Source organism: Echinops telfairi, unplaced genomic scaffold, assembly GCF_000313985.2.
Source record: "Echinops telfairi isolate 266 unplaced genomic scaffold, ASM31398v2 ScPeMD7_18;HRSCAF=68, whole genome shotgun sequence".
NCBI classification, from domain to species: domain Eukaryota; kingdom Metazoa; phylum Chordata; class Mammalia; order Afrosoricida; family Tenrecidae; genus Echinops; species Echinops telfairi.
In genome coordinates, this window is record NW_022103915.1 from 23,565,131 (window position 1) to 23,588,829 (window position 23,699).

At 40.5% G+C, this 23,699-nt stretch overlaps 1 protein-coding gene across 2 annotated transcripts in view; it reads left to right on the top strand.

The window, feature by feature from the left end:
- SEL1L (SEL1L adaptor subunit of ERAD E3 ubiquitin ligase) overlaps positions 1–23,699 on the top strand; it is a 72,987-nt gene that overhangs the window by 33,669 nt on the left and 15,619 nt on the right. For both annotated transcript variants that reach the window (XM_004698750.2, XM_045287763.1), the window contains 13 exons: positions 4,879–4,932; positions 5,023–5,082; positions 5,587–5,668; positions 6,277–6,431; positions 10,140–10,196; positions 13,105–13,173; positions 13,747–13,824; positions 15,461–15,523; positions 17,189–17,276; positions 17,539–17,687; positions 18,578–18,743; positions 19,277–19,351; positions 20,654–20,826. In XM_004698750.2, the coding sequence (XP_004698807.1) occupies positions 4,879–4,932; positions 5,023–5,082; positions 5,587–5,668; positions 6,277–6,431; positions 10,140–10,196; positions 13,105–13,173; positions 13,747–13,824; positions 15,461–15,523; positions 17,189–17,276; positions 17,539–17,687; positions 18,578–18,743; positions 19,277–19,351; positions 20,654–20,826 (1,269 nt within the window). The remainder of the gene's footprint in view (positions 1–4,878; positions 4,933–5,022; positions 5,083–5,586; positions 5,669–6,276; positions 6,432–10,139; positions 10,197–13,104; positions 13,174–13,746; positions 13,825–15,460; positions 15,524–17,188; positions 17,277–17,538; positions 17,688–18,577; positions 18,744–19,276; positions 19,352–20,653; positions 20,827–23,699) is intronic.

Here is a 23,699-nt window from a genome sequence, read left to right on the forward strand (position 1 = left end):
ATCATAGAATGCCAATTTACTAGAAGAAAGTATTCTTGTGTTGAGGGAGTACTTGAGTGGAGGCCCAATGTCCTTCTGCTACCTTAATACTAAACCTATAGCATTTACAGAACTATTATGTATTTACGGAACTTAAATAGTTTTAGATCTGTAGAGAATGAAATGAAGAAAACTATCTTTTATCTGAAAATACTCACCCTTGCATTTTTGGCAAAATTCAATTGTTCTAGCTCTTATTAATGTGGGCGTCTTTTGGAAAAGCAATGTTTTGTTACAGAACCAGTATGTGTGCTAATAAAAAAGTAGAACTACAAACTAACAACGAGTAGCCATCACATTTCCACCATGCAGCCAGCACAGCCATTCATTCCACCACATGTGTACATACCCTTCCAGACCATTCTCTGGAATTCTGTAGATAGGAATTTGTAGCTTTAAGACTTCACTGTATCCGCTTCTATAATTTACCCTTTTCATTCAATGGTTTTCGCTTTTAACTTCAGTTATTATGCTAGAAAATACACTGTATTCACAGTTCCCCAGTTGAACCAGAATTTTTCTTTAACAGCTCTTATGTCCAGTTAACATTCTAACGATCCAGAACTACACATTATATTTGATTATTTGTGCCTTAGTCACCACCTAAAAGTAACATCATCCTTTCCTCATTTTTTTATTATACTAACTTGGTAGAGAGAGGTCAGGTTTTCCCAAAATGTCCTACTTCAGTTCTCTGTTGACTTGGTCACGGTGCCATTTAGTTTATTTTTCTGTCGCTTATATTTCCTGTAAACTGGATGTCACAGCCCAAGACGGATGAATTCATAAAATAATTCTGTTAGGCTGCATTATAAAACATTCTGTAGTTCACGTTGTATAACATCAGTCAAGACATAATGTTGATTTATCCTTAGTGATGTTAAGAGTAACAGCTGGATTTCAGAAGATAACACATGTATTTAGTGTATCTTTAGTAATTCTACTTTATTCAAACTATAGGATTTGCTTAAAGATAAAATTTTTAATCATAGTTAGATACAGACTACCTAAATAACAGTAATCTTGATCATTTTTCCTATAAGAATGAATAACCAGTCTGCGACTCTGTATTCTGGGGTTTGGTCTATAACCAGATTATCTCTTAACTGCTCCCAATTGTTTTTGAAATGTGTTTCTCCTCTTTGCGTAGCAAATTTATAAAATCATGCACTCGTGTGAAGTTACCGATAAATCAAAAAGTATTGCTACAGAGTTATCATTGTTAGATGTCAACTACTGGTTCAGCTCATAGTGTCGCTCTGGGTAGCAATTGCACAGGCCTGCACTGTCCTCACGATTGTCGCCCTGTTTGAGCGCCTTGTTATCGCCCCTGTGTCATTCTGTTTCTTGAATGGCCGTCCTCCTTTCCATGACACTCTACTTTGACAGTGACGGATCCCTCCTTATAGGATTTCCAAAATACTTGAGATGACGTCTCACCACCCTCACTTCTAAAGAGACATTCTGGCTTCACTTCCCCTTCGACAGGTTGTTCTGTGGTTTTCCTTGATGCTTTCAATATTTCTTACCACCACCACGTTCAAAGGCTTCAATACCATGTCTCAAATCAGGCACACCTTAGTCCTCAATGTAGCATCCTTGTTCTTTGACACTTTAGAGAGATCATGTACAGTAGATTGGTCCAGTGCATTGTGTCATCTGATTTCTTGACTGCTTTCCATGAGCATTGATTGTGCATCCAAGCAAAATGAAATCCGTAGCAACTTCGATCTTTTCTCCATTTATCATGATGTTACCTATTGGTCCAGTTTTCAGGATATTTTTTTTTAATTGAGTTGTGCTTTGATCTTCATCACCAAGTGCCTTAAGTCCTCCTTGATTTCAGTAAGGTTGTGAATGAGACTTCCTTCAATCCTGATGCCCTTTTTTTCCCTCCTTATAGTGCAGCTTCTCAGATTATTTACTAAGCATATAGATAATTAAGTATAGTGAGAGGATACAACCCTGACACACACCTTTTCTGATAGTAAACCTTGCGGCTTTCTCTTGTTCTGCTGAATCTGCTGTTTCAGGGTCTGTGTAGAGATTCCGAATGACCACAATGAAGTATTCTGGAATTCCTACTCCTCAATACTACTCTTAGTTTATTACAATCCACATAGTCACATGGCATGTCTTTGTGTATTCAATAAAACACAAGTAAATAGCTTTATCGTACTGTGCCTTAAGCCAAGCTTCATCTGGCATCAGCAATTATATCTCCCATTCCATACCTTCTGAATCTGACTTGAATTTCTGGCAGCTTTCTGTCAGTGAACTGTTGCAACGATTTGTTAATTGTATTCAGTAGTTTACTTGCATGTGACATTAATTATATTCTATAATTTCTACATTAATTGGAACAGATACAAATATGAGTCTCTTCCAGTCAATTGGCTAAAAAGCTATCTTCCAAATTTCTTCCAAGCTATATCAGTTTTTTGAAACATTTCAGTTAGTATTTTATCAATTCCTGTTGTCTGTGTTTCATTAGGTATCTTCAGTACGGCTTGGACTTCTACATTTAGTACCATATATTTGTAATTACATGCTACCTCTTGAAATGGTTAAACCTCAACCAGTTCTTTGTGGTACAGTGACCCTAGATTATTCCTTCCCATAGAAATCTTCTGTAGCACAAGTTTAGGCTTGAATTCTTCCTTCATTGCTTTCAGCTTTGAGATATGCTGAGCATATTCTTCGTTTTTGACTTTTTTCTTCTCGAGCTGTTTTCTGAAATTTTCTGTTTGACTTTTTTACTTCATTTCTTCTATTTTCTTTAGTCTGCATTCGATAGCAAGTTTCAGAGTCTCCTCTGCCATCTGCTCTGTGTTTTCATTCTTCCAGTCTTCAATGGCCCTTGGCCTCCTTCATGTGTGACGGGCTTGATGCCATCCCAGAGCCTGTCAGCGCTTCAGTCATTAGTGTGCAGTCTCTCAAATCTGTTCTTGAGATGGTCTCTAAATTCAAGCAAGGTCAACCAAAGGTCATATTAAACAAGAATATCAGAATGGGAAGCAGTGGTGGCAGTCTTCACCTCTGGATGCAATGTTTCCAGCTTTAACTCTGAAGAATTCTTTTATTTTAAATCATTTTATTGGGGGGCTCTTACAGATCTTATGACAATCCATCATTCAGTTGTATTAAGCACACTTGGACATTTGTTTGTACTCATCTTGGCTTCAGCGGTCATGTTGGGAAGGTGAGCATCACAGAATGCCTTCCCTGAAGAACTCGGTGCTCTTTAGGTTGCACCTTGTCAAAAAGCAGTTTGAGCATCCTTGGGGGCCTCAGATTGTCTCCTATCAACTCTCCTTAGAGTTTTATAAACAAGGAGAAATCTGAAGAGGCAAGATCAGCGCTGTTGGGTGGACTGGGTAAAGTTTCCAGGTGAATGTCTCATAGGACACACCTTGCTCACCTTGAATAATGAGCAGGTACTTTGTTGTGATGGAAAGAAAAAACGCTTGGCAAGACTTTCTAGGTGCTACTTTTATTTCCATTACATTTTCATTTCTTAACATTTAATCACAATAAGCCCCTATGGTTGTCCTGTGACCTGCATGAAAATCCATCAAGATCACTTGTTTGGAATCCCAGGAAACAGTTGGTATAGCCTTCTGAGCTGAATTTGCTGACCCAGCAGATCCCCCGTGAAAGGCTCTGTTTTGCTTTTAAGGCACCCTTGCAAGACTAAGATGAGTATATTTCTAAGAGAACTTGTCTGCCCCAATCCACTGATTACACAGACGTGTTTAAACTCATTTCTTTTAGAATAAAATTGTGCATGTAGGAACTGGACCCAAATAGCAATACTGTAGACATACCCTCATATCATTGTTATTTTACAGGCATTCCGAGCATGCTTCTTCCCAACAGTAGAATGCTAGCTGAGGCAATAGACAAAGCCCCCAAATCGCAGTAGCGGAACAGAACCAAGCATTGTTTCTTGCTCATGCTCAGTTCAAGCAGCTGTCCTGCCTGGATCCTTTTCTTCTAAGTGGGGGTTTCAGTCATCAGGTTGGTTCTGACTTACAGCAACTCTGTGTACAACAGAATAACATATTGCAAAGTCCTGCACTATTCTCAATTGTTTCTGTGTTGAGCCCACTGACCCTCCGTGTAAGCTCACTGCCTGGAACATGGGACTTCAAACCATCATGAAAAGAGAAGAGAGGAACATAGAATTCTCGAGAAGGCGGGGCGGTGGGGGGGTTGTTGAGCGGTGATGCCCCATGTATTTTACAAGCACTAGCAATCTCTGCCATACCTACCTTTATAATTTAACTATGCTTTTATGTCATGAAGAATCTTTCAACACAAGACAAATGCATCAGTTTTGTTTTGGGGGGTCTTTTTTGGGAGATGTAGGTATGTTTTAGAAAATTCTATACTCTAGCATTAGACAACAGCCCGCCCCCAGCCTCTTCCTCATTTTGACTCCTTGCCATCTCTCTTTATTTCTGGGGTAGTTCAGCTTGATAATCTCTTGTCCTTTTTGGTCCGTAAACCCATTCCATGTAGCTAAATTGTTGATATAATACACATTTTGTCTTCATTATAGCTGCTCATACATGTGTGCAGCTTTTTTAAAAATCTGGCTAGCATTTTATGAAACTGTATAATTCTTAAGCTAAATTTTTCAACTTATTTATATTTGTGTAACTGTCAAGCCATGACTATGTTTCTGAGGCTATTTAATTCCAAGGTTTGTACAGACTTAACACAATTCATATCTTACACATAAATGTCTCTTGCATCTTCTTGTGGTGCATCAAGCTATATCTGTCTTAGACTTTCACCAAAAGAAAAACTTTTACTCTTGTTATTTCATTTCAGGCCCTTGGCTTCCTCTATGCCTCTGGACTTGGTGTTAATTCAAGTCAGGCAAAGGTAAGACTGTCACATTTTTATTGTATGCTGTGATTTATATGGGGTAAATAGATGCCTGTTTTCAGTTCAGCATCTTTTCTTCTTCCACAGGCCCTGGTATATTATACTTTTGGAGCCCTTGGTGGCAACCTCATCGCCCACATGGTTTTGGTAAGTCAGACTTATGTGAAAGACGAATGGCACTGAGTAACAGAGGTAACACAAGGATTTATGGTTTGCGGTAGTCCAGGCTTTTCTAGCTTCTTGTTAGATATTTGCTTATTTTAGTTTCCTCAAACTAAATACTCCATTGACTACCCTTCAACTTCTTATCAATGAATCTAACAATTTAAATCTACAGGTAGATTTGTTAAAGTTTCATCAACAATACGATGAAAAAGCAGTTTTAAGTGAGAGCCCGTGTAATCTTCTCTTATGGGAAAATGTGCATAGTTCATTTGTAAAGTTCATGACTCTATTTTGATTGCTCTAGGAATTTTATTACTTATTTCCTACTACTTAGCTATGGTCTGGTTGTTGAAGTTGCAAAATACATTTCAAAGAAACTTTTTCAACTCTAAATAAAAGCAGTGCTAGTGCACTTGGATCACAGGGCAGCAAAATGACATGACCATCGTGGTTCGCTTTCATTGTCCACCTGATGTTGTCCTGCAGGGTTACCGCTACTGGGCTGGCATTGGAGTCCTCCAGAGTTGTGAATCTGCACTGACGCATTATCGCCTTGTTGCCAATCACGGTACCTACCCTTTCTTTCTTACCTTTACAACAGAAAAATACGGAATTACCTGAGCCACAGCGATTCTTATGAACAATTTGAAATGGCCTACATGGCTCCTATACGGTGTGGCCTCTTTACCATCGGTGATTAAATTAGATCTTAATTTCACTTTGGCTTCTAAGTCTGCTGTATTGTAAGGTGGCTTTTTTATTAATCATTTTATTGGGAGTTCTTATAGATATTATCACAATCCATAATTCAATTAGATCAAGCATAACTGTGCAATTGCTGCCACCATCATTTTCAAAACATTTTCTTTCTTCTTGAACTCTTTAATATCAGCTCCCCTTTATCCCTTCCCTTTCCTACTCAAACCCCCAGGAACCCTTATTATTGCATATTATTATTATTTGTTGTTGTGTCTTACAACATCTAATGTATCCGTTCACCTACAATTCTGTTATTTGTTCCCCTCAAGTGGGGTTAGACAGAGAAGGTGGCCCTAGACTATTCTAGAATTGTTTCCTTGAACCTAGAATCTGTTAGTACTTCTGGAATTAGACTCTTCCAACTGAGGTGACCTTTCTGACTTTCTTCCGTCTTGCTTCTCTGCCCCCATATTTCAGTTGCCAGTGATATCTCACTGACAGGAGGGTCAGTAGTGCAGCGAATACGACTACCGGATGAGGTGGAAAATCCAGGAATGAACAGTGGGATGCTAGAAGAAGATCTGATTCAATACTATCAGTTCCTAGCTGAAAAGGGTGATGTGCAAGCACAGGTATGTATTTCAGTGTCTGAGAGAAGGACTTACTACCTTGCATCTTTCAATTCCCGAAGGCAAGTGCTTCTGTCAGAAGAGGACATTTTTATTATTCAGAGCAGTTATTCCCGACCTCTTGGTTGGGATTACCTGAGGAGTTCTTTAAAACAAAAACAAGGATACCACACTCTCAAGATTTCCTTTGGGTTGTGCGGGATTGGGCCCAGGCTTGGCTGAGTCATAAAAGCTCACAGGGTGAATCTAGTGGACACCACAGTTGACAGTCACCTCTTGAAAGGAGCAACATTAACAATCTCCAGACACCAAGGACAGAGCTGGTATTTTCTCTAGAATGGTTGGAATTTCAGAGGCTTTTCGGTGCTATTTAATATTTTCTTTGCTTATTTCAAACCATAATTTCTTCAAGATCAATAACAGAAATAGCCTTTTGTAACGTAAATTATAGGATGTCCATCTAAGAAGTCATATATAATTTGTTACTTAATGGGTTAGTTTATTGCGGGGGGGGGGGGGGTGTTGTCAATTAGGTAAATGTGAAAACATCAGTCTTACATTCAGCACTTCAAACACATTTGATTTCAGCGCATCCGCTGCAGTCCCTTTGATGGTCCATCACTTCACCACTTCTTCCGTGTTTCCTGTTTCAATTGTTCCATTTTCTCTAGCCCTCTGAACTTCATCCTTTGGTTAATGCTGCCCTTTTAATCTTAAATGGGTAATTAATTTAACACAGGAATGACTTTAGTTTCTGGAGGGTAGTTAGGGCCGTAGCCTTGCAGGTTCCACCATCTCTGACCAGTAAGCCAGGTCTCTTGCATGGTGCTGAGTTCTGTTTCACGTTCTTCTCCCACTCGATCCAGGACCCCTGATGTGATTCTTTTTGGAGGAAATGGTTGAAAGGGCTGGGCACTGTCTAGTTCTTCTGGACTCAGGGTTGTGAAAACTGCTGCTCTTATTCCTGTGGTCCACAAGTCCGTTGGACTAATTATTTCGGTATGTGTTTTGATTTGCATCACTCTTCGTTCCTCTGGTCAGGGAGAGAAAGTAGGGGTACCTTAGAGAGCTGCTCATGAGCGTTCTAGACCCCAGTCACTACTCACCAAAGTAGGTGTAGCACACTCGTTTTGTGAACTCTGTTTTGCCAACTGACATTGGTGTCCACTGAGACTGTGGTGCTGATCCCCTAGCTCCAGCAACTCATTCTTTATGGATATTTTTATGATACCAAAATAAAAGGGGAACTTCAACAACTGTCATTATTTTTCTCTTAGGCTTTTAATTCTTTTCTGATGTATAAATATATAGAGATGAGCAATAGATAGAAGAATATCTAACAGAAAGGAGTTTGTTTGTTTGTTTGTTTGTTTGTTTTTTTAAATACCATAAAAAAACTTAATCTTAGCTCATAAGAATTATAATGTTACCTTGTCTTAATAAGCATTTTATTTTATACTAGAGAGCAATTAAAATCCAAAAAAAAAGAAGGAAATGCATATCAGCAAGGAATTGCTTAACTCCAATAGCACACTCCAAATCTAATGGAATACTGTATACTACTATGAGAGCTCTGGTGGCATAGCGGTTCCAAATTAGGCTGCAATCCAGAAGGTCAGCAGTTCAAAACCACCAGCTGCTCCTCCAGAGAAAAATGGGGCTACCCACTCTAGTAAACAGTTACAGTCCCAGAAACTCACAGGGACAGTTCTACCCTGTCCTATAGGGTCGTTATGAGTCGGCATCAACTCTATGGCAGTGATTGAGTATACAACTACTAACAGTTATGTGGAAAACTACTTTAAAAAATTAATTGGGGGGAAAAAACAACCTATAAATAAATAAGTTGATCTTAGTATATTCCATGAAAAAACTCAAGTTTTAAAAAAAAAATAATAAAATGTCATTTCTTATTAAACATATAGAAAAATGTACAAATTTTCAGTATGGAGGTCAAGAAATTATCATAACTATCACTAAAATGTTTTGAGATAGAGTAAAATCAGTTTTCCCACTGTCATATTTCCATATGGTTAGCTCTTACATTTTCTGTAATTTCTGTTGACCTGTGCCTATTTAGAAGTGAACTTCATTTCCATCTGGGGGGATTTCCATCACTTTCATCATTAGTTTCTAACTCAGTCTACTGTGGTCTATGATGGGTGCAATTTCAGCCCTTTGAAATTTCTTGGCCTTGCTTTATGGCCCATCCCTGTGATCGCTACATCCAGTATAGGTGTCAGCTGAGTCAAGTTTGTTCATATTGTTGTTCAACTCTTCTGTATCCTTAGTAATTTGTTTTTGTCTGCTTTTCCTATCTGGTGCTGAGAGCAGAATTTCCCCTACTTTCATTGTATTTGTTTTTCCTTCTTTCTCCATTTACATCCATCGTTTGATTTCTATATTTAAGGCTATGTTCTTGAGTGTATACAGACTTAGAAATGTTACCTGTCTAGTGGATTTTATATCATCAAGCACTCTTTATCTCTAAAAATGTGTTTTGCTTTAAATTACACTTTCATACTGGTCTTATTACACTACTTAGATAATATTGATATGGAATACATTTTTTCCTTTCAACTATCTTATACTTAAGTGTTTTTCTTATAAAAATCATATGATTTGTTTGTTTATTTTTGATTCATTATAGCACTTTTAAATTGAAGTAGTTAGTGGTATATTTGTGTTTTCTCTCGTTCTGCATCTGCTTATCCTGCTTTTCCATGCTCCCTTGTCATTCCTTTCTTGTCCTCCTGTGGTTGTGGTTGGAGTGTTTTTTTGTGACTGCATCCTTTTCCTGTGCTAGTTTGGTAGGTAGACATGTTTTCACTACTCTTTCTGTGGTTATCCTGGAGTTCCTGACAGTTCAGTGCTAGAGTTCTCTTGTTGCAGGCGGGAAGCCTGCATTTGATTGCTCTCCAGTGTAGCTCAGTGCAGCTATCACCTGTGGATTGCATGTTGCTGTGACACTGAACAGGTTTCAGCAGAGCTTCCAGTCGAAGGGAGACTTGGAAGAAAGCCTGGCCATCTACTTCCAAAATTTAGCCTATGGAAGCCCTGTGGTTCACACCTGTCCAATTCACAATGATCATGGGACGAGTACAGGACCAAGCAGGTACATAAGGTTGCTATGAGTCAGGGCAGCAAGAAGTGACTGTCCTACCTAGCACCACACCCATGCTTGGCTTAGCAAAATCTGATAGGAATGCACACCTACACCATTGCCTGGTCAGCATAAAGGCCTAAGAGTGATGCGTATCATTCTGTATACTTTTTTTTGACCACACAAGACATTGTTTTCTACCATCTATCCAAATTTAGATAGTCTCACAAATTTTCCTTTCCGTTGCACTTTGTTACTACATCTCCAGGCTTTCTGGGATCATGTCCCTCTGTCCAGAGAAACTCTTTCAGTATTTCCTTTACAGAACAACCATTGGTGAAAAGTTCAATTTGGGGTTGTCAGGAAATGGCTTATTTCAGGTTGATGCCAAAATAATTTAGAATTAAAATCAGACGGTTTAGTTTTTAAAAGTTGTAAGTTAAAGTAGAACAGAATCTTAAGTAGATATGACTAAATCTTTGCCTTGTTGAGTCACTCGTAGAATTAATAGGAACCTTTTTTACAATTTCCTAGTTTCTGTCTGGTCTACTTTTAATTGCACCCCCGTTACTGCCACTCACCCTTGCCTCATTTCCGTTAACTTCCAGGTTGGACTGGGACAGCTGCATCTGCATGGAGGACGTGGAGTAGAACAAAACCACCAGGTAACTTCCCTTCAAGTCACAGCGAGAAATGATACTCCAGATGCCTTTCTTGCTAAATTAACATTAGTGTTAAACTTGGCTTATCAAAATCTGATAGGATTTTGAAACTTGCATCATTTAGATTCCCATCAAATAAGCTTTCCTGATCTGACTAATCTCTATGTAAGCGTAAGAGTGAAAATGTAAATATACCTGAAGGTGGTGGGAAAGATTTTATTCATGCTAAAACCTGGTTCTCAATCCTCCCAGAACAAAAACAAACACAAACCCAAGTTTGGATTTCTATATGTGATAGAAATGTGTCTTAAAATTCCACTAGGAAATATGTGCTGGAACTGCGGAAGATTTTGTTTGTGAGAAACTAGGAGTGTGTCATAACAGCTGTCAGGCGTGTATCCAGTCACCAACTTTGGTCTGCCTTATTTCCTAAAGAGTGCTGCCCTGAGGTGCACCTACCACTTAGGTGTTCTGCCACTGCCTCCATTTCCTATGCTACAACCTGTGTTTGTACAACAAGCACCTGATCATGTGGCTTCCTATGACTCTGAAGACCGCGCTTTCAGTGTGACCGCCAAGGCTTTGTCCTAGTCTCTCTGCCTCCCCAGCCCTCTCCTCCCAGAGCTTTTCTGGGGGCTCTGAATGTATCGAGTGCCGTCCTGTCTACGGACTTCCGTGATGTTGGTCTCTCTGCCAAGAGTATTACTCGGCCCACTTTTTTTCACCTGATAATTCCCACTCAGCCTCCACAACTCAATTCAGATATCTTTCCTCCTAAGAAGTCTCTCCTAACCCCCAGCCCTTCTCCAGGTAGAGGGCATGTATCACAGTTATAATTTCTCAGGTTGTGTTCAGTGTGGCTCTTATCGTCAGGGTAAATTAATGATGATATAAGTTATTGAGTGTCTGTCTCCCTGCTGGAACAAGAGGTCCATGACAGCATGGACATTCCTGCCATACTTGACACTGTCCTCCAGACCTGGCAGTGCCTAGCGAGTGGAAAATATTTGATGAATGTTTGTCAGTGTAGTAAAACCCTGTTTTTCTATTATGCCAGTAAAGAATTCTAATTTAAATTATTACTATTAACTCTAAAAAATAGATTTTAGCAAAATATACAGGATTTAGTGATAGGCTAAATGACTTCTCTTTGCTCATACAGAGCTTTAAGTTTAGTAAGGGCATTAAGTATCATTATTGTATCAGCAGTTATGCGAGAAGTTGTGACGATTGCTAAGAAAGAACACTAGAAAGTCTCCTAGGTAGTGGTGGGATGTGGCCGTTGTTGGGAAGCCTTGTTTTAAAGATGTAAACAAGGTTGGAGAGCGAAGCTAAAATCATTCCAGACCAAAAAGAGTGATAGGTGTGTGTGTGTGTGTCTGAGAGAGAGACTCTGACTCTGGGGCAGGTAGGAACAAAATGAAGCAGTACTGAGATGAATAAAGCCCGACTATGCTCACTTAGTTGCTGCAACACTTGAAGGGCTACAAAGGACCATCATGTTCAGATTTAACAAGAGTGGTGTTGCTTCTTGTATAAGAAGTAGAAGACCTCAAGAATAAAGGCAAGAGATGAGGCAGAGAAGTGTGCGTGAAGCTCGGATGAGAGATACTGTAGCTTGGACTGGGTTTGTGGTAATGGAGGAAAATAGATTCAAAATATGAAAGCAGGACTTAGTGATGGATTGCTTATGAGACTGAAGGGGACCAGGTATCTTGATCAACCAAGAGATGGTGTTGCCGCTATTTAATTCGAGATACTGGGAGAAAAACAAGTTGGGTTTAGTGAAGATTCCTGTTTTAGTAATGTGTTCAAGCAGGGAATGTTTGGAAGCAGTTGACTAATCTCATTTGGAGAGGAAAATAGGAATGTAGGAACTGCCACCATCTCCTTGGCTAGTGAAGCCGTGAGAGCAGATAAGATTGCTCATAGAGTAAAGTGGGAATAGAGTTCAAACTCAAGCACTGAGGAACTCTAATGATTCAAATGGAAGATGAGTATTAAGAGGACGTCAGCAGTACAGCTAGAGAGGTACAAAGGATAGCAGGAGAGATTGGCATCTTGTAAGCCTAGCTAAACAAGTCTTTGAGGAAAGAGCCAAGCTGGGTCGGATGCTGCAGAAAGAGGTGAAGTGAGATAAGAGAAAGTAGGTATTGGCAATGTGGAGGTCACTGTTGACCTTGAACTGTTTTTGTTGACAGTTCTGGAATCCATTTTGGGACTGGACTGTAGAATGAATGTGGTAAATGAATTAACGGAGAGAGTGTGTGTAGCCATGTCACTTGAGCAGCTTGACTACAAAGGAAAGTAGGTAACTAACTGACGACGGGCATTGGTGAAGAGAAATCAGGTCCCAAGGAACAAGGAGTCTTCGGTATTTTGACTTTGGGTTTATTTTCAATAAGGGATCACTAGGCTCTGTTTGAGGAGGAAGAGGTCAGAAAAAAAAAATAACCAATGGAACAAGGTCCTTTCTAAAGATGGAGAGTGCAGTTGAGACTTGTGTTAATGAATTCATACTGATGCCAAACTATTTAGTTGTGTAATCTTAAATAGACTAATGACTCTCTCTTAAATAGTACCCAAAAAAGGAAAATATGTTTTTTTAGAATAATATGAAAATATGTTCCCTGCCTTGTGAAGACTACAGTACTTAGTTTCTCATTTTCTGCCAGGTTAGCCTACCAGTGGAGAAGTAGAGGAAAGAAGTGAGCTGGTCTTAAATGTCCTTTAAACAGTCTCATGTTCACCTGGCCTGTAAATTCCTGATGTCATCTTGTCTGGGAACATAGATTTCTTTGCATCTGCTAACTGTGAAAACTTAATGATAAATCATATCTTGAGGTGATAGCTAATGAAATTTCTGTATTGCCCTATTTTGAAATTATCTTCATAAATTCTTTACTCACAGAGAGCATTTGACTACTTCAACTTGGCAGCGAATGCTGGCAATTCCCATGCTATGGCCTTCTTGGGAAAGGTATTGTACATCCTATGTGAACTGCTTACATACTAGAAACACATCTTGTTTTCAGGATATACAACATACTAAAAATAAGTGAGAAGGGAAATTTGCAGTCCAAAGATATTTTATCTTAGGCAGTCATTTTCCTGCGTAACTTAAAGATAACATAGTTAACTTTAGCATAGCCCATTATTGTGTTGATTCCCATTTAAATCCGCTTTGGCTGTGTTTACCCCTACTTCTGTGTATATTTTATTGCATAACGAGCTAGTGATCCCATGTCCTGCCATGTTTTTACTTTTTTTGCTAAATCTGCCATAGCTGCCTATTCACTTCTGTGTTGCATAGAGTCAAAATAAGTATTTGTTGAGGCTGCTTAGGGGCCACAAATGCCCAAGCACGTGACTGCTAACTTAAAGGTTGGTGATGCAAACCCACCCCGAGGCGGCTTGGAGGAAAGGCGTGGCTGTCAGCTTCTGAAAGGTCACAGGTGAAAACCCAGGGAGCAGGTCTCCGAATGAGAAGGCTGGGAGAAGGGTGAAATGGGAGAGGATTGCAGCTCTTGGTGACCGGGGCTCTCTTTTCCAGATGTATTCAGAGGGCAGTGAAATCGTGCCTCAGAGTAATGAGACAGCACTGCACTACTTTAAGAAAGCTGCTGACATGGTAAGACGTCACGGCTCAGTCTATCGCAATACGCACCACAGACCGTTACTGTAAGTGGGCTTTCGGCTGCTACCCAGCAGCTCTGCAGGAGAAAGACCCGAGGAATCTGCTGTGGTAGAGGCTCTCACTGCCACCACATGGGCTCTCTCCTGTCAGGTGGGGTCACGGTGAATGGAATGTGGATTGACTAGCACCAAACAATAACAACTGTGCCGTAGTAAATCAGGGTCCTGTAGCCAGGGTCAGCCATCACCAGCCATCACACAAGTGTCTGTCTGCGAGGGGCCTTAAACAGGTCATGTGAAAAAATGGAACCCAAAGATCATGGACACTGGCTATGGACATTTTGAATCTCCCTTAGAGATTAGTTATGCAAATAAATTAACTAGAAAAGCCCTTCCAAGTAAAGTTGGGTTTTGGTTTTGTTTTTTTCAGGCACTAGACTATTGAACATCAAGTCTCTGTTTAAATGTCTTTAAGGAGATTCAATCCAAGAGTTAATGATTATATTCATGGAATTGGCACTTAGATTATCTATTTTAAGGAGATTCAATCCAAGAGTTAATGATTATATTCATGGAATTGGCACTTAGATTATCTACTCCTATTTGTATTGTAACTTCAGGCTTAAACTCTTTCATAATTGGGTGCTTTAACCTTCATGTATAACCAGACATTCTTTGGCCCTGTGTTTGCCTCAGAAGACCATGGGTGCCAACTGTACCCACCTGCTACCAGGTGTGCACTGAGCTCGTTGCCAGTGTAGTTCTGTTCTAGTTCCCGAGGAGGACTGTGTGTACAGATGTGCTGCTCTTGGTTCTGTCCCTCTGAAATTAGGCAAGTTCTAGATTTGTCTCTCTTAGTTTTCCAAGTTACAGTTCCCTTGGCTCGCAGCATTCCCGTCCTCTTCCGTGTCCTGCAGTTATTGCCGCTGCCCTGTGGAATCTGCTTTATTACTGGAGAAGAGCTTGCCACTCCAGTACACCCACATCCTACTGTCAGTTTAGTTGTGGGTCTTTTTTTTAAATCATTTTATTGGGGGCTCGTACAACTCTTATCAAAATCCATACATCCATTGTGTCAAGCACATTTGTACATTTGTTGCATCATTGTTTTCAAAGCATTTTCTTTCTACTTGAGCCCTTGGTATCAGCTCCTCATTGTTTACCCCTTCCCTTGTCTTTTTTTAAGGTGAACAAAGTTGAAAGTTACATTCATGGTACAACAAAAGTTCATTTTAATTTTACTTTCCAATTTACACTTCAGAAAACTGTAGAAAGCTCCCCAGATGTATTAAAAACCTTCTGTCTAGTCAGATGAGAAGCAGAAAGATTTGTTTTGAATTGCAGAGTATTAATCATGCTCTTCGAGCCCTGGGGGCACAGCTCTGTCCAGGAGGAAGATGAGGCAGTCTGCCTCTATGTAGGGTGACACCTTGGAAACCCCAGAGAGCAGGTCACCACGAGGCATGGTCGACTCGACGGCAACGGAGTTGGGTTTGGGTTGAAGATATGTTTTGTATATGTTTGTAAATTATCTATTTTGCTGTTATTTTTCCTTTAATTCAGTTACTCATTTATTCTTGCCTGTGTTTGAATGATTCCTTTTCCTCTTGTCTCATTCATCTGATTCCCAGGGCAACCCGGTTGGACAGAGCGGGCTTGGCATGGCTTACCTCTATGGAAGAGGCGTGCAAGTTGTAAGTGTTGAAGCTAACATTCTGACTGTAGAGAGCAGTCGGTGCGTGCAGCAGGGAGGGGAGGGATTCCTTAGGCCCAGGTGAGGAGGCTGTCTCATCACATCCAAAGCTGAACCTTATCCTTGTGACTCCTGAGTTCAATTCATTCCATGCCCCACACCTCCTCAGCCTTGCCTCACATCCCCTCCCCAACTGCCTTTTTTAGGAGCCCTGAGTCTCTGCCACTTTTTCCTGAGGAGGAGAAACTGTTCCTCAACTGCCTTTGACCCTCTCTCCCCTTCTTTTCCATCTCTCCATGACTTAACATCTCCCTTGCTTCTTTCTTCTTCACTCAGCCTCCACATGGGCCAGACTCTTCCATGCCGGAGGGGAAAGTGTTCCATCCTACCCTCAGCCCTTCTTGTGACCCACTCTCCTCTCGCACTTGCCAGTCACAAGTTGCTCTCTCTCAAGCCTTTCCCTACAAATCCAAGTTCCTCCAAAGAATGAGGTCTGTTCTGCCAGCCACTCTCCAACCTGCAGCCACTCAGGCTTCACTTGGATCATTATTCTAAGTCACCAGGAACTTCCTGTCAGCACCAGTTGACATTTTGGGGTTCTGCCTACTTGAACCCATGCTTTCCTGAGGTTTGGTGACTAGGCTTCCATGGTTCTCCGTGGCCATTGCTTCTCATTCTTTGGCCCTGTCCTGGGTTCTCATTGATGCCCTTCCTCATCTGTGTGTGATGTCAGTGAGCAATGCATTCTTGTAAGCTGTGCCTAAAATGAAGAGCTAACTAATAAGAGTATAACCTCTATAGATATTACCTAACACAGTAATGTTATATCATTTCAAGTTATTTTAGTTATTTTAAGATGCTAAAAATCTATAATAATCTTTAACTTTTCCCTGTGGACACTGTGGATATTGGAGGTCTAATAATCATACAGTGTTTGATAAACTATACCAGAAAGGAGCTAGAAGGGGAATGGTCATCTTTATTATTTAGTATTAGAAATTTTCATGTTTAAAAAAGATCCATTGGTTAGTAGAAAAGATATAACTGTTAATACGTGGTTTGTTTTACCAAGTGTTATTTATGCTTTCTAAGAGCTAGTATAAAAGTCATTTCACCAAATTCTGTATGCCTTAAATGCTAATCCCCCAGTGTCTAGAAGTATATTGCCATCTCTGTGTTATAAAAAATAAGAAAGTAGTCTTTTATTTTAAAAAGTAGATAATACATTTGCCAGATCAACATGTTTATCTTATATAACGTAATGAAGCCAGTTACATCACTCATGGAGTTACATCACCAACATCCATTGCCATATTTTTCGTCCTCACAAACAAACACATTGCATGCTAAACAGACATTCCCCCTTTTCCCCTTCTTTACATATGTGTTAACCACTTTAAATATTTTCTCCATACGTTTATCTGTTCTAACTGTTTCATATTAGTGAGATAATAGAATAGTTTTCTTTCTACACTTGATATATTTTACCCTGAATAATAATTTCAAGATTCGTACATACTGTGGTTTGTATCAGGACTTCATTAGGTTTTTTTTAATAATGCCTCTTTAAGAGTATTTTGTGTACATTGGTAATACCTTTTAATGAATGAATTCGCCTAACATCTGAGAACATCAGCTCTGGTCACGTGGCCTCTTTTACCCACAGAATTACGATCTGGCACTGAAGTACTTCCAGAAAGCGGCTGAGCAAGGCTGGGTGGATGGGCAGCTGCAGCTTGGCTCCATGTACTACAGTAAGTAGCATTACGATGGGCGATGGCTACACCAAGACAAAAGTAGCCTAGTCCCCACAAGATGGCGCTGTGATGTAGACATGCAGCCTACAAATCCAGTGACTTGTGCATCTTGTTTTTCATTGTAAGTTGTCATTAATAGATTGTCTCTTTCTTGAGGAAGAAGTCTGGCTTGTATATAGAGTTTTACTTTTCATATGTGAAACTTCGATTAAATCCTATTTCAGGCAATTACTGACATCTCGTGTGGTTATCCTTGCAGATGGCATTGGAGTGAAGAGAGACTATAAACAGGCTTTGAAATATTTTAATTTAGCCTCTCAGGGAGGCCATATCTTGGCATTCTACAACCTAGCCCAGATGCATGCCAGCGGCACAGGTGTGATGCGATCATGTCACACTGCAGTGGAGGTAAGGTGACTTTGCTGCCGCCTTACTAAGTAAGGGACATTGATCTGCCAAGTAGGAAAGTCGACCCTGTCATTTTGGTTATTCTGCATGGTTTTGTTTTTTTTGTAGAACAGAATTAGACTCAGCATTGAAATGCTTAAGTGAGAATCTGTGGCCTTGAGTATTACTGGTACACTCCAGTTTTAGTTTGTCTGGCCCCACTGGAGGCAGTGTTGCTAGAGGCAGGTTTTGTTGTCTGCAGTATCTTAGCACCTAGGATAGTACCTGGTAGATAGTCAGCCTTCAGAAAAAGGAATGTGGAATGCCAGTTGCTCAGGGGAATGCTTCCTCTTCCCCTTTAGTTGTCTCATCTGGCACATTAGAGTGGCATGCCTCAGTGCTAGGAAACCTCTCCCAGCCTCTCTGTTTCAGTCTGCGCACTTTGAAAGTGGACCGTTAACAACTTAACTCGTAGGGCTTTTGGAAGGATTCAATGAGTTAATGTATGGAAATCAATAGAACAAGACTTGGCCAGGGGGAGGTGGGGAAATGAGCTGATACTGTGGGCTCAAGTAGAAAGAAAATGTTTTGAAAATGATGATGGTAACAAATGTACAAATGCGCTTGACACAATGGATGGATGGATGAAGCTCTATGAGCCCCCAATGAAATGATTAAAAAGAACAAGATTTGGCACAGAATAAATGGTACATGATTGTGTACTGCCATTGCCATGAACCTGTGGACTTCTAAAAGCTAAGTGGAAAGCTTCAATGTGTCTCTCAAACTTGGGTGTAAATGTATTAACAATTTATTAAAGCTGCCAGAGATTCAGGCAAACCTGAGAGAAGCACGTTATGGCATCTCATTCTACTTTTTCCATTTATTGATGTTCTTTGTCCTCCTCGTAGTTGTTTAAGAATGTTTGTGAACGAGGCCGATGGTCCGAGAGGCTGATGGCTGCCTACAACAGCTATAAAGAGGGCGACTACAATGCCGCGGTGATCCAGTACCTCCTGCTCGCTGAGCAAGGCTATGAAGTGGCACAGAGCAACGCAGCCTTCATTCTAGACCAGAGTGAGTTGCTCTTAGTGCTGCCTTCGACAGAGCACCAGGCTGCACATCGGGTGGACCTGCTAAGAGGAAAAACATTCTTCTCTTGTTGCAGATGAAACTTAACAACATACATATTTAAATGATTTTCTCCCCTCACATCTCTAAGCCATCAAACAGTGTTATAATTAGAGTTGATTATCAGTATTAATTAACTGATTTGACCTTCATTGTAAAATCAACTGCTTTCAAAAAACACAGTTTGCAAAATACAGAGGATAAGAAAACATTGTTTTTCTAGAAGTAATCAATGGCTCAGCAGTTAGTCTTGTCACTGGCACTGTGACAAATCCACGTTTCAGGAGATAGTGACTCCCTGAACCCATGGATTCTTTTGATTTCAGTATCTTATGCAATCCTGGTTGAATATCAGTACTTGTTTAATGCCTTTTATATTCCAATTCTTGTTTAAATTATGCTCCAAATAACCACCCAAGTTCGCAGTGTCTAATCTGTGCCCTGGGGGTGTGATTTGTGTGTCGTTTCTTTCCTCCCAGGAGAGGCAAGCATCGTAGGTGAGAATGAGACTTACCCCAGAGCTTTGCTGCACTGGAACAGGGCTGCCTCTCAAGGTGAGTCATTAGTTCTTTTTTTCTGAGTCATTAGTTCTCTGGTCAGCACTTCACCCTGAGCCCTCTCCATTGCTCTGTGTCTCCTATAAAGCTTAAAGCATGTCACTCATTACCTGAAAATTAAGTAGGGATACTGTTGCTTAAGGTATTTGCATTATGACTGGTATTTACCTTTGAAATGGAAATTCTTGTCCCAGGGTTCCTAAATTGAATTGCACATACTTTTGTATTGCATGCTGTGATTCGTTCCATGGTCTTTAAAAATCGAGGCTTTGAGTAGACTATTTAATATAATACCAATCTGAACCCTAGCATTTCCCCAGTCTTTTTCTTTTGAGTATTTTCTTACACACACTCCTTTCAACATTAACATCTCCCTAGCTCTACTCCAAAATGAACTGATTTTCAATGTAAAAACATTATAGAAGCAAAGAATGGTCACTTGAAGAACATTATTCTGAATGAACAAGGATCCCAGCGGATGCCCTCCGGTGCCAATCAAAAAGTCCTTGGTTCGAACCACCTGGTCACTCTGCAAAGGAAGATATGGCAATCTGCTTCTGAATAGACTTAGAACTTTGGGTACTCCAGGGGGCTGTTCTCTTTAACATGGGACCACTTTGAGTCAGAATAAACTCAGTGGCAAGAGTTGGTGGTGCGGTAGTTAAAGCACTTGGCTACTGACAAAAAGGTCAGAACTCAACCCACCAGTCCCTCCAAAGGAGAGCGATGTGGCCATCTGTTTTCATGAGGATTACAGCCTAAGAAACCATGTGGGTCAATTCTACTCTGTCCTGTGGGGTTGCTGGCTATCAAAATCAACTCAACAGTTTCAAGTTTTTGTTTTGGGAACCAGGGAGACACCACTCACCCTTTTTTACCTCTCACTGATTGCTACGAAAGCTCATTACCATCAAGCCAGTTCTCACTTATAGCAACCCTATAGGACAAGGTAGAGCTGGGCCTACGGGTTTCGGCGGCTGTAACTCGACAGGAATAGAAAGCTTCTTCTTGCTCCCGAGGAGCTGAGTGGTGGTGTCAAACTGCTGATCTTGGCTTAGTAGCCCAACGAGTAACCACTACACCACCCGGGCTCCTGATCACTACGAAGGCCTCCATCAAATAGCAACACTTTTAGTTTAAATGTCTGCTGATTTTATATTAAGGGCTTTGTTAGAAAGTTATGTGCTAAAAACTGAAAATAATTGTTTTTTGGAAACTTATTAGCAGGAAGAGAATGAACCATTTTAATTTTAAGCACACTGCATTTACTGATGGTCTTGTATTTCGCTTTTCGTTAAGGTTATACCGTGGCCAGAATTAAGCTAGGTGACTACCATTTCTATGGCTTTGGCACTGATGTCGATTACGAGACGGCATTTATCCACTATCGTCTGGCATCTGAGCAACAGCACAGCGCACAAGCCATGTTTAACCTGGGCTACATGCACGAGAAAGGACTGGGCATTAAACAGGTGAGTGTGGCTTCAAAGCAAAGGTGATCCGGGGAGCATCTGCACTTTTCTAGGAAGTAAAACTTGCTCAAGTTGTCAGCCACGCAGTCCTGTGAAGATTTTGCACTACGGCTTTAGAATTAAAAGAAAACGGAATTTTTCCACAAAGTTTCTGAAGCTCCCCCATCTTAAAGAGGACCACCCTTCTGTCGCTCCACTCCCAGCACACCTGCATCACACAGGGGATTAAGCTAAAATTGACTCAGGAAAATGGAAAATCATTACTGCTTCTATTGATAATTCCTTGTTAACTTATTTGTAATTCGTACACCTTTATAACGAATCTAACATTTTCCCAGACTTATTGTGCAAAATTTTACCTGCATGGTCTCAAACGAATTTTGAGAAACAATGTATTTTCTTACATTTTAAAAAGTACATAAGCAAACTGTTTGTTGAAGTAGTGGTTTCGTTTTGTTTTGTTTTTACTTCATGAACTTGTATTTCCAGTCTACTATTTCCACATACTCATATTCTTAAGTAATGTTTGTAATGTTCAGTCTAGTAGTGATCACTCAGTTATGTTTAGTAGCTGACACACAAAAATATATATATTCCAATCCTGAATCTTATGCTCTCTGATTATAGTCCTCTTAAGTTTTTTGGTTTTTTCTTACTTTTATTGGAAGCTCTTACATCTCTTATCACAATCCATACATTCATCCAGTGTGTCAAGCACATTTGCATATATATGCCACCGTCATTATCAAAGCATTGTCTTTCCACTTGAGCCCCTGATATCAGTTCCCCATTTCTTCCCCCTCCCTCCCCTATGTTCCCTCCCTCATGAACCCTTGATAAGTTATAGATTATTATTTTCATATCTTACATCGTCCTCTGTCGCCCCTCACCCACTTTTCCATTGTTCGTCCCCCTGGGAGGGGGTTATAGATTGATCCTTGTGATCAATTTCCCCTTTCTTCCCCAACCCTTCTCTAATCCTCCTGGTATCTCTACTCTCATTGTTGGCCATGAGGAGTTTATCTATTCTGGATTCCCTGTGTTGTGGGCTCTTATCTGTAGCAGTGTGCATGTTCTGCTCTAATCCAATTTGTAAGGTAGAATTGAGGTTATGATAGTGGGAAGAAGGAAGCACCAAAGAACTAGAGGAAAGTTGTGTGTTTCATCAGTGCTATACTGCACCCTGACTGGCTCATCACTTTTCTGTGACCCCTCTGTGAGGGGATGGGGGATGTCCAGTTGTCTAAAGGTGGACAATGGGTCTCCACTCTGTGCCCCAGCCCCCCTCATGCACATTGGGTGTGATTTTGTTCTGGGTCTAAGATGCCTGATACTTGATCCCATCGACACCTCATGATCACATGGGCTGGTGTGCTGCTTCCATGGAGGCTTTGTTGCTTCTCAGCTAGATGGCCGCTTGTTTATCTTTAAGACTTTAAGACCTCAGACGCTAGCTATATCTTTTGATAGCAGGGCACCATCAGCTTTCTTCACCACATTTGCTTATGTACCTGCTTTGTCTTCAGCAGTCGTGTCAGGAAGATGAGCATCATTGAATGCCGATTGTTAGAACAAAGTGTTCTTGCAGTGAGAGGGAGTACTTGAGTGGAGGCCCAATGTCCATCTGCATTCTTAATTCTTAACATATAGATAGGAGTACATAGTTCTGTTCCCCTCATTATATATTAATATATTTACATGTGTACATGCCTGTATTTAGACCTCTATAAATGTCCTTTGCCTCCGAGTTCTTTCCTCTATTTCCTCTTGTCCTACCATCATGTTTGGCCTTCATTCAGGTTTAGTAATTCTTCATTGTTACATTGCCATTGATTAAGCCCCACTAGGCATCCTACGCCCTTCTCTCCATTGATTTTAGTTTCCTTTTCCCCGGTTGTTTCCCCCTTTCCTTTCTCCCACCTCCTCTTCTCCCGCATCCCCCTGGAACCATTGGTCCCATTCTTTTCATCTCTGAATTATTTATCCTGCCTATCTTATCTAGATAGACATGCAGATACATTACTAAGTGCAGAACCCAGGCAAAGCCAAATAAAACAACAAAAGAAGTCAAAACCAACAAAACAAGAACAACAACCGAAAAAACTGAAAATAGCAATAACAAAAAGAAAGCCACTGACAAAAGTAGAAAAGCCTATAAATAGTTGAAGGTCTGTTTGTTGGCCTTTGCGAGTGTTTCCCAGTCGAGTCTGTTGGGGTGCCCCACTCTGCCTCCAAAGTCCCCGAGGATCTCATCACTTTGCTCCCCTTGCTGCTCTGTTGCATGTCCTTAGTGTTTCTCCCCTGCGTGGTGGGGTCAGATGGTGCGCCACTCCCGCACTGTGTCTCTGGTGTTGTCCTCTGCAGTGCTAAGCTTTAGTGAGGGACAGGTCTCGTGGTAGAGCCCTTTTAGTTTTAAGAATAACTCCAGAGAGGTTATTAGTCACAGGTAATCAGTTATTCACCCAGTCGTGTTGACCAAATCAATATAATAATATAATTTTTCATAAAATTGTGCTTTAATTTGCTCAGGTTTTTGTTTTGAGCAAGTTAAGGCATACTGGCTAAGGTGCCTTTCAATAATATGATGGAGTACTTTCTAAAATAAATAATTGCTATATCCTTTGTGGATTTAGCCTTTAGAAATGCTCTTTCATCTTGATAGATGTATAAGTGGAACCTGACTTTCACATAAATAAGTATATGGGTTGTCTGTCCCCCTGGGAGGAAGTCACATATAGTTCCTTGTAATCGGTTCCCTCTTTCCTACCCACTCTCCCTTTACCTTCCCTGTTTCGCCACTCACATCATTGGGCCTGTAGAGCTCATCCGCCTTGGATTCCCTGTATTTTCAGTTCCTATCTGTACCAGTGTAC